The 18374-nt window shown below is 28.0% G+C and overlaps 1 protein-coding gene across 3 annotated transcripts in view; it reads right to left on the bottom strand.

Annotated features, from left to right (window-relative positions):
- LOC122857999 (semaphorin-2A) overlaps positions 1 to 18374 on the bottom strand; it is a 180856-nt gene that overhangs the window by 85632 nt on the left and 76850 nt on the right. For 2 of the 3 annotated variants that reach the window (XM_044160612.1, XM_044160603.1), the window contains exon 4: positions 14072 to 14195. In XM_044160612.1, the coding sequence (XP_044016547.1) occupies positions 14072 to 14195 (124 nt within the window). Of the gene's footprint in view, positions 1 to 3882; positions 5375 to 14071; positions 14196 to 18374 lie in introns of those variants that run through there. The other variant, XM_044160596.1, reaches the window with a different exon arrangement.

Below are 18374 nucleotides of genomic sequence, written 5' to 3'. Positions count from 1 at the left end.
GAAAGATGATGCTATGAAAACAGTACAGTGTAGATGATGCTCAGTTTTTTTTCTGATTTTTTGGTTTGTTTGGTTTTTTTATTTTTGTATTTAGTTTGCAAAAAAATTGAGATTTGCTTGTATCACGATGGCATTGTACTGCATGCTCATTACATGAGTTTTTATATTTTTTTATGTTCTTTCTTCTAGTGCTGTAGCCTTCAGGCACAAAAAAAACAAAAAAAAAAGTCAGATTCCTTCCCGTATACTATGTTTTCACGCTAGCGGCTCTTGTCTCGATCTCTTGCAGTGTCTCAGTCGTCGGGTGCGTTTACATACCAAGTACAAAGTGTTTTTTTTTTATTCATATTTTTTCTCTTGAGTATAAATACTATAGAGAGAAAGGATTTTTCCGGATCGTGATTCAAAAGTACTTTGCTGCGAGTACTTATCCTTTTCTAACCGAAAGAAAAATTATTTGTCTATTTTAATTTGTATTGTATTTCAATCAGTATTATATATTACAAGTTTTTAATATGGTTGTGATTAACTTTATTATTTTTTTCTTTTACTCTTCAATGACATCATCATTGGAAATATCAACTCTAAAAAATATCGGTTGTTTCGCTTACCTAGATATCATTTTTATCGTTTAGAACTTTGAAAGTATGAAATGTACTATATGGATAACCAGCGAGGTGACCAACGACAAGTTTTCAAGAGGTCTACGATTTTTTTTCTCCTCGACCATCATGACGTTGCAAAAAAAAAAAGGGGGACGCGAAGTGAAGGAAGACTCTTTGGAAAACTTTCAAAGAAATTTCTACTCAAAAAACCTGTTATAACGAAAAAAAAATCATGATAAAAAAACAAGAAGTTATATTTTTTTTTTTAAGTTTATGATTTTATATATTTTATAAAATGTTATTAAAATGAAGTTTCTCAATATTAAAATGCGTGGTATCTAAGATATTGTATTTTTATTTTTCTTTTAACGTTTAAGCTTGGCAGAAGCCAATGTCGTCGTTCATTAGAGAGTCTCTTTATAAGTATATATAGTGAAGAACGAAGAGCAAAAAGAAACGTAAAATAGACGTTTCTTAAAGCTTTTAATCTTGAAAATCTTGAGGTATCTAAGTTGACCAAAGGGGAAACTCCGGCACGTCTCAGTATTCCATTTCTTTGTTTTTTTTTTTTTTTTTTTTCAAAAGTGTTTCTGTCTTTCGCATTCTTACTTCATTTTATTTCTACTTTTTTATTTCTTCTAAACTTTTTCTTTCATTTATATTATCCCTGTGCACACTCGTACAATTTAAACCCGTACTTCATCAACGTCCATATCTTTTTTACCCTCTACAAACACCATTCGAAGATTTTCACTTGGCGCTTGCAATACTTGGATATAAATTTATATAGTGAGTTGTATGATGAAGAAAAAAAAAGTAGCTTATGTATCCAAGAGTTTAAGAGTGAATTGGAAATTTACATTGAGATATAATTTACTTCCACGAACAAATCACAAAGATGAAATAAACAAATGCTACCCCACTTTTTATTTATAAACTAAAAAACTTTTTAATCTATCTCTGGCTATATGTATATAATTTTTCTCTTTGCTTATATATATATAAATTTTTTTTTTGCTGTAGTTTTTTTTAACTGTAATTTTCTTACTTCTTTTTCTTGCTATAATATTATCAAAAAATAGGAAAATACGTTTGAATCAAAGAATCAATAAAAAGTTTTTATTGCTATGAAGCTATAATCAAAAAAAAAAAAATAAATAAAAAAAAACGTTAAATAAAATAAGTTATTTTCTTTTTGCAATACGGTTAAAAATAAAACTAAAATCAATAATCAAATTGTTCTTGAAAAGGTAAATAATATTCTGTGTAATTTAAACATTCAGTCTGCAGTTTATACACACATGTGGCATCAAAGCATGTAGTGATAATGACTTACGCAATGCTAGTGTTAATTGGATTAATCCGCATCAGTTTGTTTCACGGTAAGACGAAATTAATATCCGTTTAGTTAGTAGAAATTTAAAATTGAAGATATACACAATACATGCTAGCATTGCAAGTTATGTAGTGAATTTTATGAGGGAATAGAAAGACGCTCAAACAGTCTTGCTGAAATGTTCACTAATAATACTCATATCGATGATAACAACGATTCCCGGGAAACGTCTTCGGTATTATAATACAGTGATAACAACGTATTTATTATTTGCAAGCTACAGAAATAAAATTAAAAAAAAAAAACTTGATATTATATTTACCCATGGCATATCATTAACTTTATATATATATTTGTAAATCCATTGGATTCTCAGTGGATTATCGAAATACCGTTATGAAAATCATAAAAATCATAAATGTTGATGAAACTTAAATATTTGCTGCAAATCGTTTAAACATTATACTGATAATACGAATATTCAAAATAATAATAATAAATTTTTATTTTTTAAATTACTTAACAATTTATTTATAAATTGAGTTGAAAAAAAAAATCTACCTTTTTTACTTTAAATTAATTTTTAAATCATTCAAATATAATAAGCTAAAAGTTTAATTAAATATAAAAAATAATGAAAATATAATTTTAAAAAGACCCAATTTTAATTTAGATTTTCTATTTTTTATATGACTTTAGAATTTTATTAATAGAATCACAAATATACTCGTTTTTTATATGTGAAATATAAAAAAAAAATGTTTGCGAAATTCAAAAGTAAAAATAGAAATAAAGAAAAATTAAAAAAAAAAAATGAGGGCTGTATATATGGAGTAATCCTGAGGGATCTATCATATGGTATAGAGTGTATTATATACATAAAGTACATGCATAAAATATAGTAGGCATAACATCCTAGAGGCCACATGGTACAGTGTATGTATGTGAACACGACAGACCATAAAGCGAAGAAAAGGAAGAAGAAGGATATACCGAGTAATAAGAGAAGTATTCTCATAGTCCGAATATATACACAGACAATATACATACATTCACAAATTATATATATGTATATTATACAAGCCGGCAGATTCATCGTTTTGTATGTGCTCAACGTAACGCACAAGGTTTACTTCGCACTGGACTCTCTATAGCTTGGAGACCAACAGAGGTAGACCAACCATTCCACATTCCATTCGATCGTTCCTCGGTACGTAATGAAGTCAGTCCCGGTCGTTGTAAGCCCTCCGGTAATATCGCGTGGAAAAACCACCGAGATAATATTGGTGATGTATGCTAACGGGCTTTCAGTTTTATCCCATCCCCTTTTTTTTCCACATTATTATTCTATATCTTTTTCATTGACCGCTATTTCCTTACATCTATATACTCTATTTTTCAGAAATTTGCACGATTTACCTTGCATTTTCTACCACTAATAAAAAAGAACATAGTAAAATGGAATAAAACTTTTTTTTTTTAGCTTGTGTAGAGCTAACTTTTATTCTGTTGTAAGTCGATAAATCTTTTGGCCATAAAACCAATCAAATTCAGAGTATCGAAAAAGTTCTGAATTCAACCGAGCGTAACACCCCGAAATTCAGACAGCCTCAGGGTGACAGGTCGATCACGCGTGACATACCAAACGACAACGACAACAACGTCAACGCGCACGATATTTGAGCATACACGTGTACAGACGGATATCGTGTATAGAAAAGTAAAAACGTCATTAAAATACAGTAGAATATTTAAAGAGCCACAAATTTTTTGATAACGAAATAAAATAAATTATGTTTACAAAAAAAAAAATGAAAAATATATGATATAGATTAATAATTGAAGCAGTGTATATATGAACGACATGAAAAAAAAAAATTAGGGGATTAAAATTGGGTGACTTAAATTCGTAGAAACTTGTGTATTGAGATGAATTCTAACCTTTGTGATGTCGTAAATGTGAATGTCCGCAACAAGGCTGTTCGAAATAAGCATGGCCAGGATGAGAGCCGGCTGGCCTGATGGCATCAGCCGGTCCCAAAATTTCAGCCAAGACAGCTGCAAGTACAGCTGCTTTAACCACTACCATTACACTCTTCCTCATCTTCTCTACACTTTTTTTCATCGTGACTGTTTTTTATCCAACGATTCAGATTATTTATTTATTATTTTTTCTTATTTTTACTCCAAAACTTTACTCCAAAATGAAAGATAATAATTAATTGAAACACACACAAACACTTTTTTTTCTTTTTTTTTTTCACTCTGCCCTTGTCATTCCTTGTTTAACTTTGTTTATGTTATTAGACATTTGCTTTTTGTCTGGAGTATTTTAAAATATAATTTCAAGAGTTTTAAGATTTTTGTATCGTCTTGATGAGAAGTAAATACATAGTCTTTCAACCTTGAACGATATCGACCTCGTCGAAAATTTTTTAACAGACCTATATTGTTGTAATTTTCTTTTTTTTTTTTTTTACCAAATGAAAAAGTGCATCGAATTGGTCTTTCTTATTTTAGTTTTTTTTATTCGACTGTTGTTATGCTTGTTTGGCCCCCTTCTCAGCATGCACAAGTTACTATCTCTCTTCTTCCTTTCATCACATGTACAGTGTGTGCCCTTCGAGGACAAAGAAATTCTTCTACTACCACAACGTTAACTCTGGGACTTAAGACGCCAGAGAATATACAAACTGGCAGGTATAAATCGTGAAAAAAATATTGTAACGACAACGAATAATGTAGTTTGTTCAGGGTGACTCTGAGTCTTCAAATACGACAAGATTTTATTCCTCTACGAATTATTTACTCGTTTTTTTTTTTATATCAACAAAAGATAAAAAAAAAAAAAAAGAAAAAAATGTTTCAATGTCTCAATAAAATATTTTTATTTTCAGTGTATCATTTAAAAACTCGGTAGACTCAGCATCATACCAATATTTATATTTCTTTTTCTTTTTTCAACTCTTTTATTTTCCCCAAATAATTTTTTAATATTTTTATTATTACTCCATTTTGTAATGCCATGAAAAACTAATTCTTCACTCAATCAATAATAACCATAATATATCCAATGCAAATTTGTTTTAACATAGAGAAAAAAAAAAAAAATTTGTTACTCCAAAAATGATCACATTCGTTTAACAAACAATAATAAAAAAACTAATAAACGTTGATTTTTATATAGACAAACAAACACTACCGTTTCCACATTTTCCGATATATATTATTATTATATTTTTTTAATTAAAAATATTTAATTTGTCGATGTTCACAACTGTACAGTTTATAATAATAAAACGAAATAAATTGAATTTTAAGAAAATAAATATGAAAAAAAAAAAAAATAACATTTATATACACGTACAGTAGTAATTTAAATACCGGAGTAATAAAGAAACCACCCCCGTCAGAGGCCGCGGTACGACTGTTGTTGAACTATTGCCGCGCGTCGAATACAAACTCACAGGTTTATCGGCTTTATTCGGTAACATTCGTGCTATTTCGTTTATTCTCCTAGCGCCCCTTAACTTCCCTTTCCAACAACAGCGCGACCACCACCACCACCACGATGATGGTGCACGAATATCTCGGAGTAACTCGCGGGATACATCTTTCTCAACATACATGTATATTCCAACTAGCCTGTCCAATCCGCACTCTCGACCGTTCCTTGAGCAGCACCACCCTTGGATTTATTCTCTATCTTACTCACATGATTCTCGCGATTATTCGCGATACCTTAACACCACGACCACCACCACTACCTGTCTCAATGATGAACTAAAAATATTACGTGACCTAACTGATATTGTCTCACTCGACAAACTAAACATTAACATATTTTTATATATGTATATCTATTGAGTTATATATTAATAATATTTTTTATTTATAGAATAATCAATTTTCAATATGTTTATATGTATAGTTTTTTTATTTTTGCACATTATTTATTTTAGGGGTAAAAAATCAACATTTCAGCCTTCATATGCCATGCTCAGGGATCATTATTAATTTTGAATGATAGAGTCACGACAGGCCAAGGTCAAATAATAATTGATCGCTCATAAATACCACTGATCGAATGATAAGTATTGTTTTTTTTCGTACGTTTTAAATTAAATAATTAAAGAAAATTATTTTTATGAAATTTAATTCTTGTAAATTGTAGTTCATTAAAAATTAACAACAATTTGGAAGAATAAATAATTATAATTACAGAATGATAAAAAGACAAAAAAATTAATAAATGTTAGGGATATAAAGAAACGTATATTATTACAGAGAATAAAATAATATAATACAAGAGTAGAATAGATAGTCTTATATATTTTTTATTTTTATTTCCGTTTTCACTCGTAAAAAAAGAGGGAAAAAAAAATCACAAGAATATTAGAACAAAGGGATAAGATGAGTCTGCGAGTTTTGCAGTTTCGTGGCTTTCTTAACTCGACTGCGGTATAAACCGAAGAAGAAGACAAGAGACAGAAGAGCACATTGCGTCCTCGTAAGCGACGAACGGCAAATCCCATTTCATTGAAATAGTTTAGAATTTCATGAGATCTCGGGGACCAATGCTTTTTGCACTTTTCGAAAGCTTCTGCCTGTGTCTACTTTTTTTTTTTTATTTTATTTGTATCCACTATATCTGCTAGCAGTTTTTTCGTAAGAGTAAAAAAAAAAAATGGATAAAAAGAAAATATAGAAAATAAAGTGAGCACCTTATGGAAAGTGAGCGTGAGACGATCAGAAATTCGATGGTAAAATGTCTAAAAGCGCAAATTCAACATTTCGTTTTCCAAAGCCAAAGTTGGTTGAGAACTTGTGAAAGATAAAATTCACAAAAGATACTCAAAATATTTTTCATGCATAAGCACGTAATTTTAGTAGATATATATTATTTCAGTTTAAAAAGCAAAAAAAAAAATAATAAAATAAATAAACTCTTAAAGAAAAATACTAAGTGTCCCATTATACGCAAAAGGATCATTTTTTTCATCAACTATTTTGCATCAACCATTAAATACTAAAAAATGTATTATATCAAAATAGTGAGTAACTTGTATAAAGTTAAAAAATTCAAATAATATTTTTATTGATAAGAATGATGTTGATATAAAAATTCACAAAAAAATGTGCAATAAAAATGGAAAAATGTCAAGGGTTGTCTCTATATAAGGTGAATGCAAGCAAGTATATACTATGGAAGTAGAAAATATAAAAAAAAAAAAAGAGGATGGTCGATACGAATACGAGCCGAGAATAAACGTTCGACCAAGTGTTAGCACGTACAACCAAAGACTTATAGGTCGTGGTACTATAAATGCGCTAGCGAAGAACTTGATCCCTCGTATAATTTCCATAAAACTTCTGATCGTTCTTGAGCACGTTCGCATATAGAAGTTTCACCAAGATATCCAAACGATGGCAGACACTGTATGTAGAAATATTATATGAGGTATCATCGGACGAAAACTCTATGCGTAAAAGCACTGAACACTTTCATACACTTCAATACCAAACGAATAAAAAAAAAAAATAAAACAGATTTCTTATTTTTCACAAGACAAAGTATTAAATATTCATTGGTATTTCAAAGTCAAAGTATATATCTTTTTTTATTTTTATATATATTGCAATATGACGAATAAGTTTATTTTTTTTATATAATATAATATATTAATGCTAAAAAGTGTAAAACATTTTTAATATAAAAAATATATGAAAAAATTTTTTATGAATTTTTAATATCATTGAAAAAAGAAAAAAAAAAAGTATTTTTAAATATTATATATCAAAATATTTAGTGAAAGACTAAAATCTAGTAAATAAAGAAATAAAAATAATAAATATAATAAAATGATGTAGATAAAAACCACAGCTGGTAGTTTCAGAAGAAATGATACTAATGTCTTCTTCTCGACTCTTTGAAAAACGAAAAAGACACAAACTCGGACCTCACTAAATTATACTTAATATCTACGCTGCGTATCCTACACTTATTCGGCAACACATGTTACATCCTCACACCTCTTTTTTTTTTATATTTTTTTTATTCTCAAACCTTATTTCAAAAGTAACCACAACCTTCACCATCAAGGTCCCACTGATGATACGGTGGGTACCGTAAATTTAATGGCTCTCTCGTTTAGACTTAATAGCTTCATTTGATAACGAAAAAAAAAAATATATATATAAAAGAATCATCATAAATTCACTGTTCTCTTTCCATGTTGATTTTTCGTGCTTCAACTTCAACATTCATATAAAAACAAATACTCATATACTCAATACCAATAAATTTCTCGATCGGAAATTATATTGCAGCATCACGTGTACGATTATTGTATGAAACTTATATGTTCATTCATAAAAAAAAAAATCAAAAACAAAGTAAATTTTTGTTATTCAGTTAAATAAATAACGCTTCATCCAACAAGCACTGGTGTAACAATATGATACTTTATCCAATTGACAAAATACAATTAGCTAACTGATGACGATCGCTCAGTTGGACGAAAGCTCAACGAAAGCTTTTCAATGTTATTTTTATAAAACAGGTGTGCATGTCTTGACGGTGACTAGCTATAGCTTAGATACAAGTGATGGTAGTTGTATCAAAAGGGATTGTAATCATCAAAGTAACGCATACCAACTATGGCTATCATGTCCGGTTAAATGGAAACTCATGCTACGATCAAGCACATTGAATATAAGCTATAGGTATATATTTGGCCTTGCTATAAAAGCTATATACACCAAACGAACGCGTATTATATATATATCTACTCTTTACCCCCTTAAGGCTGTCACGCTGAATTTAATTAATGCAATTTAGCATCCATCCATCATCTCGCACGTTTTTGCTCTAACGAGGATCCCCAACGTGTCTCGTTGTCGTGATGTATAAACGATCCGGCACTTTGATGACAAGCAACCTCTCGATTATGTATCGACACCTGGTCGACTTTCTCTCCCACACTTCTCTTATCAGTTATCACCCTATTGAATATAATGTCTCTAAACTATTTCACTTCCTCTGGTACCTCAGTTGGACACCCAACAATACCCTTCATTGATTTTACCCTTTTAGTCATTTAGCTACATATTGTACTATCGTGAATATACCGGGTCAATGCGTTGCTCATTTTCAAATAAAATAGAGGGTTAACGATAAAAATAAAATATTTATATATGAAAAATTAACAAAATCAATATATTCCCTAATTTAAATTTAGATGAAAATAAATAAATAATATTAAAAACAAAAATACTGACTGTTTATTTTTTCTTTTTTTTTTTTCAGCTATACTTTTATTTGATGCTAGATTTTTTAAGTTGCATATAAATGCAATATCATTTGAATATCTAAAACTTTTATAATTTAAAAAAAAAAAAGATTTTTTCTTTTTATTTAAACTTAAATTGCTGATTGCAGACACTTTTCGACAAACTGAGTATTGCGATTGCAAAAGTTTAAAGCTATTTTTGCTTAAAATTATACAAAATTTATATTAATAAGTTATTAAAAATATTTTTAAACACGGCAACTAATAGTATATTTAAATAATAATAAAATAAATTTAGAAAAAAAAAAATAGATGATAATTTTGGTTTATTGTTGAGATATTTATATTGTTATGGACATAGATGTTCGAATAAAGCATTTGAATTGAATTGAATATGAAGCATTTTAGAGAGAGATAAATTTCTATGAAATATTCATCAGATATAGCCAATCAAGATGTCGATGTGACAATACAAGTTGACTTGAGTATACGATTGCCTCCGTTTGACAATTGAATTTCATGATAATGAGTAAGTACATCACCACAGTGTGTACTGTTTAGCCAGACAATAAGCTTCTCTAGACAATTATACCTGAGGTTTAACTGTCAATAAGTATAGATTACTGGTCATTATCAGTATTGCCATAGGTATTACCAAATATATAAGATCCAGTTGTGTTAATTTGAAGATATATCTTGAGCAAATGTGTCAATTATAATATGTTATAGGAGCTGATTGATTGTCAGTGTACATGCCTACATATATTGCCAGTAAGCAATGATCCAAAAATAAATTAATAATGAATATATATTTTCAGTGAAACATCAGACATACATATTCATTCAAATTGAATGTCCAGCAAACACAACAATATTTTGTATTGTCAATGAATTCTGATGCTGTATATTATAATACATACATTTTCAATGCATAGAGAAATTTTGCAAAGAGAAATATATATACTTGATGTTTTCATTGGAAAAACCATTGAGGTTGTCATTGACGATGACTATGAAATATACCATACATATTATTTTTCGTATTTAAATTTTTTTTCTTTTTTTTTTCCACGAGTTTTGATGAAAATTTATAATGATAATAATAAAAAAAAGCTATAATAAACGATAGGCAAAAGAGACGAGATAGAGCTTGGTTGATGCACCTTTCAGTTTTGTGTGGTAAGAGGAAATTGAAACAGCTAACCGCTTTGAGGGGGATAGGCCAGGTTTAGAGTATATAAAGAGGTGAAAGCCATCGCGTAAATATATATATGAAAGATAGAGAGAAAACTAAATGCTTTGGATATGTATATTTATGTATTGAGTTGACAAGGATAAAATATAAAAATGAGAGAATGAGAGACTGTTCGTAGATTCAATCAAACGAACGCATATAAATGAGTCGTTTCAGAGTAAAACTGAATTATACGCTGATGCTTATGTATATATACATATATGCACATCCTGTACCACTGTGACACCAGTGTGTATTTGCACTTGTGATGTTCATTGGTGTGGATGAAAATAGATAGAAAAAGATAGACAATAAAATAGACCTGATCAGAGTATATAGATATAGAGTTGAAAATTCTGTGGGGCTATGGAAAAATCTATATAAACTTTTTTTCTCTATTTTCCCTCATTGTGTCACCAAATGTTCAAAAATGTCCATTCACCAAATGACCTCTGACTTTTCAACAATCTCATTTTTATTTTAAAAACTTTTTTTTGTTATTTATTTAATTTTTTTTTTTTCCTTTTTTTCACCACCAATATGCAATAAAACTAACGGACTTTAGAAAAGATTTTTTTTTTTTTTTTTATTTCTGTTGTTTTATACAAAGGTTTGCCGAATTTAAAAAAAAAAAAAAGTGTTACTATTGAATGCAATGTGTGTTTTGTTTTGCTTTGGATATAAAAATGTTTACTGTTTTTTGTTTATATAGCAATTCTAGTCACGTGTATGTCATTGAATGGTTCTAGTAGTACTTACTGAATGGAAAAATGTTTTTCATTATTTTCATCAAATTATAGTTACTTTTTGTAATCGAATTAACTGTTATAAAACTAGTAAAAATTTTTATTTTTTCTTATCTTTTTTATATTTTTTATTTTACGATAATAATAGCTTAAGTATACGCAAATAGTTAAAATAAAAATAATTGAATTAACCTTCTACAATTTTTTCAATATATCGGTGTAATGATAGCCTTTGAGTTACAATAATTTTACACGAGAAAAACGTGACTATCGTTATCTTGAATTTACCATTTACGACTTTGCCTTTGTTTATTTTATTTTTTTTATACTTTTATTTTATTTTTATTTCCGTTTTTGTTCATAGCATAAACGTTTTTCTTGGCGTCGTTTCAGTTAAATTTTTCAAAACTTTTGAACCTCTTTTGGCGCTTTTTTTTTTTTTTTTCAATAGTTTGCCAACACGATATCACATGGACTTTCGAGGATTCGTTGAAAAGCTCAGTGTCTCATTTTAGTTTATATTTTATACATGGCCAAACAAACTTTTATAAATATAAACTTAAATATAAATTTTTTTAAAAACTTTATTATTTTCTTTTTTTGATTATTTATTTTAACTTCAAAAATAAGTATAAGATTGAAAATCTATTTACATGAAATGAGAGAAAAAGTTTTCTTATTTTTTTATTTATTAAAATAACTTTTGACCGCAAATCGTAGCAATCAAGCCAAAGAAAAACTTTTAAAGATTCACTGAGTTATCATTGTTCATTTAAAAAATAAAAAATAAACAAAACAAAACAAAGTAGTGATTTATTCTGTAGAAAAATAGAAATTTATGTGCCAAGTGGGTCGAGAAACAAATATAAAAATAAAAATACATATTTGTGAGTGACGAGACAGGAAACAGAGCCAAGAATTCAATAGTCAATTATGCGGCAGTCACCTGCAAGCTCACGTATTTTATTTTCTGAAAATTTATTCTTTCTCAAAAGTCTTTTTTTATTATGTCAATACAATGATTCAATTTATGACAATAATTATTGAATATTTTATTTCAGTAAAATCAATTATTTGTCCATTAGCCGCATTAAGCACTAATATATCTGTTCATCAATTTCATATTTTGATTTCGTGCTTCATATAAAATCACAATTATTGATTGATTATTGTTTCAACAATATTTATTATTTAAATGACTCATGAATCGATATATCATATAGAATGAATAACAATATAAAAAATAAAGCAAACTCATGATAAACTATTGTATGTTGAGAAAAGTAAGCAGGTATATATTAAAATGTCTACATAAGTTTTGAAATAGGATATGAGGGTGCAACTCCATCACAAATCAAAGAGGATTGAGTGGCTACGCGTGAGAATGTACAGACAACAACTCTAAGTTTATTGGAGTAAATATATATATATATTTTTAGTTGATATGCCTGTTTCATACGATGAAGATTTTTTCCAACAAAATATCAAGATTTCATTTTCACCTAGATGATGGATGAAAAAGGCGTTATATAAGTATCAAGGGGTGGAGATAAAAAAATAAAAATAAAGAAAAATGAAATATACAATACAACATGTTGGGTCAGCTCGACGAGGAAGATCGAAGAGTTTTTTCAATGGTATAACAAACAGGGTCAAGATATGTGTATTAAATTTATCGTGTATTTTGACACTGAACAAGTGTACACTGTTATTGAAAAAAGAAGGGAAAAAAAAAAAACAAACATAATGTTTTATAATATTGTATTCTATAAGTTTGTGATAATGTTAAGTTGGAAAATACATACATGTGAGCATGCGTAGGAATATTTGTGTGATAGACATAAGTGGAATACATAGGAAAAGATTATATAAACCGGATGACCCGGTGTAGATATAATTTCCAAGTTATCAAAGTTCCGTGGTCAGTAGTCATTACTTCCGTTTCAATTTTTTTATTCAATTTACAATTAACTCGATAATGTATAGGTTAAATTTTAAATATCAATAATTAATTATTAATAATTGATAATTAATTTAAATGTTTTAAAAATATAGACATTTAAATTATAATGAAAAGCTGGATAACTTTTCTCGACAAATTTATTTGAATAAATATAAAAAAAAAAAATTTATCGTGGTTTTTTTTTTTGTTAGATAATAAAATTATATATCTAATCAGAAATTTGTCATTTGAACATAACTAGTATATTTGAAAAATTATGCTCAATTTGATTTAACACCGTCAATCAGTTGAGGAAATTACGGGAAAATTATATTTCACCTATTCGTATTTACGCATCGTGAATGATAATATTTTATTCCACTATGAATTACTGAGTTTGAATATATATTTTGGCACCCGTTAAATATTCACATAAGAGAAATTATATTTCCTTCAAAGTTTGTTCAACTATTTGAGTATTCTTGACTAAGTTATTACTTATTAACTGACAAAATTTGTTCTATATAAAATTTTACCAATCATACTATTTTCTTCATTCAACTAACTCTTAATTTTTCAACAAATCTAATTACCTAAAATAAATTCTTAACGTTCTAAATAATTTTTTATAAATATAAATTTTAATTTTATATTAAAGTATATAGCAAAGTTTTAAATGTATTTTTATACTCATTCAATTATTTATTTAAATTGTTGGAAATTAAATTAAAAATAAAAAAAAGCCTTTCTATCGATTGAATGATAAATTTAACTAATGTATAAATGTATAATTATTCTTTCAGATTAATTTTAAATAACTCGTATAATACTTGTATAATTTAATAAAAACTTTGCAAGTAAAGCATTTGTTATTTATAAGAGAAAATCCAATATAATGCAATAAATTGAAGCCTACCTTCATGAAGTTTTTCTAGGGTTCCAGCTGCCAATGTTCCAACGACCAATACAAAAAGCAAACAAAGCCACGAAATCCATGACGTCCAGCCCTTTTTGGTATCCATTCGCTTGATATACGTTGGCTGTAATCAGACAATAAATTTTTTTTTTATATTATATACATTTTTGTATAATTATCATTAAAAAACAAATAAATAATAACAGTCATACTTTAGATTTAAAATAAACTTGAAAAAAATAAATAAAAATAAAACTATTTCAATGTCAAGATTGTATGTTCAAGTGAAATATTATATTGTGCTTCTCGTGATAGCTCAAGTATATTTTTCTAGTTTAAATAATAAAGATATAAATAATCATGATGGATAAATATACACAAGTGTCATATTCATTGCAATGAATTTTTATATTCGGGTCTGGTCGATCTGTCTATTTGCCCGGAAGCATAGTGAGATACCCTCGAGTCTAAAAGTTTTTTGAGATAGCAAAGACAGAAAAAAATGGTATGTCATCAGTTTGCCTGTCTTGGAAAATTGTTGAAGGAAGTCGAAAGAAGAACCAGATAATTTTTTTTTTTTTCATTTTCGTATGGATATGTGTAGACATACATATGTGCATGTATAGATATCACCTAAACACACAATTCGATTTAGAAGAGAAAAAAGAAAAAATAGAATCAGTGTTCAATGACGAACGACGTGCGAGAGAAGAAACAGATAGATAGATTGATATCACACTATAGTCAAAAGAAAGAAATCGTTAGCTTTTGTGGTGGAGTTTGTTTGCTGTGTGATAGATTCAGTGGTTGAGCAAATATGTTTTTATCAGAAGTGGGCTGTAAAAACGTACCAGTTGAAAAACTTTCAACAAGATATCGATGTTACTTTCAAATTTATATATATATATCATTGTCAAAGTTTTATAGACATCCGACTGGCCAATGTTTTAAAAAGAAAATGCCCTTAGTGAAAAATTTTTAAGTTTTCTTCTTGAAAACTTTACTGAATTGCTCTACAATTCGTCACATTTTTGTTTTTTATTTTTTCCTTAAAACGAAACAATGCTATGAACTAATAGAGCGATACTAAGACTATTTGAAAAGTTTTATTTTGACCTTTGGTATTCAATACTGAGATCCGTCGACCGAGTTAACAAAGTCGTGAGTCAAAACTTTTTAAGACCAATGCAATTCGATAATTTTTAAACTAGCTTTTTTCTTATTTTGAGCTTCCTTTTTGGCATGGTTACGAATGGAATGCTGTTGAAATAATTTTACAATTTTTTATATATATTTTTAATGCGTTTTTTTGTCGATTATAATATTGACCTAGTTTTTAATTCTTTTTTTTTTTTCATTGCATAATGTATTTTGGAATCGTCAGCACGATTATTATAAAAAGTCATGAATAAATTATTGATTGATCAGTAAATAATAATTATCGTCGAAAATATTTAAGTTAAATAATTTGAATACATGAATTTTTTATAATAATCAATTATCGCAGTGAGACAACAAAAAAAAGCTATTATTAATTGATGAGTTTAGTAGAATATTCTCTATTTCCTGTACAAATTCAAATACAAATGGGATTTGAATATTGGCGTGAAATTTGATTAAACTCAGAAGCAATTTCCTGGAGACACCTCTAGTCGACTTCGTGATTTGAATAATTACTAAGAACAAAGTAGAGATGATTGTTCAGTGAAAGTTTAGATATGATTTCATTCTTCATCGTATATACATTCACGTGAGTTCAAGATGATTGAATTAGTGAACTATCCGAGACACGCTAAAACTCTATACCATCTTGATTTATTAAGCAAAAAAAATTATACTTGACAACAGCTTAAAACAATATGACAATTATTTTTAATGAAAACTTTTTCAACAATAACTGAATTCATTTGCTTTTGTCTGAAAAAGACAATACATCATAAACAATATCTACAAGAGGAATAATAAAAAGAATTAAATAAAAAAAAACAATTATAATTGAATTGATTATATTATAAAATAAAAATTTATAATTAATTTATTATATTGTTTTTTCGTAGGAAGAAAATTATTTCAATTCATTTAGTTGTATAGTATATATATCTAATCGGATACTCATGACCAAACTCTATCCAATTTGCAAATACCAAGCGTTAGTTCAAAGACACCAATTTGGTATTTAGAATCTCTTACAACTCTGTATCACCTTCTATAAATTCAACCGATTTCCAGATATTCTCTTGGTATGCTTCAACCTCCTATTCCATTTATCTATCAATCTATCTTTGAGCCCCTCAAGGCTTGAGAGCGTCAATCGTTACGGCAAACTAAAGCTCTCTTCCGTTGGTCAACTATACATTAAGCCCAAAGGTACTCAACATCATCAAAATGCTCGTTTACCTGTATAGGAAATGTTCAACTTGATACAGACTCCTTCAATTTCCTTGTGCGCTTTACTGATCAGTGATCACTTAAGATTGATTCAACATTCAAATATATTAATTTATAGTAAATTCTCATTCAGTATATAACCACAATATACATCTGTTACAATTAGTGCAATATAATTGATACATCATATCAATTTATGAAAATTAAATTTGTCATTCTAGTTGAAATATCAAAAATAAAGTTTCTAAATTTAATCAATAATTTAATGTCACTAATAAAGCTAAAAATATTTCAATTATACAATTATAAATTATTATTATTATTGATAATTATATTATAGAATCAATGATACCGGATATCCGCTATCTATTATGAAAAATAAATTCACTTTGGGATCAACAACATAATAGATTTGATAGCGTCTGGATAAAATCAACCACATTGTTGGAATGTGACTAGTCAGGCGCATTGCATTAAGAATTAGTGGGGATAAACGAATTTAACAAGGGCTCGGTTAAACCAAATTAGCAACCAAGGCGACAGTATTTTAAGAAAGACAAGAGACTTTTACAGACAAATGAGTGGGACAGTTGAATCAAGAACAAGTGAGAATTTCTTGAGATAAAAGGGCCCTTCTCTCTGGTGAGTTCCTAAAGCCGGTGATGATCTTTGGGTTCAAGCTAGTGGGCTTTCGAGTATAAGGTCGAATTAGCAAGCTCACAAAGTTGAGTCTCAATTTTGTTGAAACGAGATGACCTTCTCAAACTCATATATATATATATATATATACGTCTAGCCAGTTTCACTTGTTAAACTTTTCTTTTGGATAAAACAATAAGTTTATCCAATAGCTTTCACTTTTTTTTTTTTTTTTTTCGTCGCAACTAGCATAATTCGTTTTTTTTTATTTTTTGTTATCTACAAGACATACTTTTTTATTTAATATATTTATTTTTATACAAAAAATTTATACACCAATAATTTGAAATTTGTATCGATTTATTATCGATAATTTAATTGTAAAATTTAATTAAAACTTGTTGCAATTTAACTTTTAAATTATATAGAAAAAAGGATAGTATATTATAATTTACAAATTTAATTTTCAAGTTGAATTTATTTCCCTTGGGTTGAAAGAAAAAAAATAATAAAAAAAAAATACTATTTTATGGGTAAAAAAAAATTCCTCAAATTTGTCAATGTCTTATTATGGAATTTTTAGAAATACAAAAATTTTTATTACAAATTGCTGAATTATTATTATCGTTGTATTATTTTGGAATAATAATAATTGGCTAAGAACGTTTGAGTGACGTTCAGGTCATCACAATAAAAGCATCAGACATCCACCCTTGTACTAATTCAATTTTCCCAAAAATCTTCTAGAGATTTTTTTTTTCTTTCTGTATTGGATTATGCGCACAATTCATAACCAGGGTATACACAAAACGATCTCATATTTCTCAATTTGACTTTTTTTTTTTTTTTCTCTTTTGCAATAGTACTCTTTCCCTTAGCTACATCTTTCACAGAATCACAGTGCCACTCTTTCGTCATATTCTACCTTGAAAACGTTCAAAAAAATACTCTCAAAAATGGAGATGAATGAGTACTCTTCAAGTATATACTCGACAATTGAAGGACGCTTAGGATCAATATTTATAATCTCCAATCTAGACGACTTGTGTAGGGGTGATTTTTTGCTATATATATAGGGTATTTCAGAATCACAAATGTGAGCGTATCAAAACGAAACTCAATACTCTATTCACCCTTCAGAGTTGTATATATATATTTTTATTTTTATTTAATCATTTCAAGTGACCCTTCGGATTTTTGACATAAATAAAAAAAAATCATGTCAATCGCAAAAAATTCATAATAAAAATTTTGTAATATCAATAAAATAAATAAT

Source organism: Aphidius gifuensis, linkage group LG1, assembly GCF_014905175.1.
Source record: "Aphidius gifuensis isolate YNYX2018 linkage group LG1, ASM1490517v1, whole genome shotgun sequence".
In the NCBI taxonomy this organism is placed as follows: Eukaryota; Metazoa; Arthropoda; class Insecta; order Hymenoptera; family Braconidae; genus Aphidius; species Aphidius gifuensis.
This window is presented reverse-complemented; position numbering and strand designations above follow the sequence as displayed.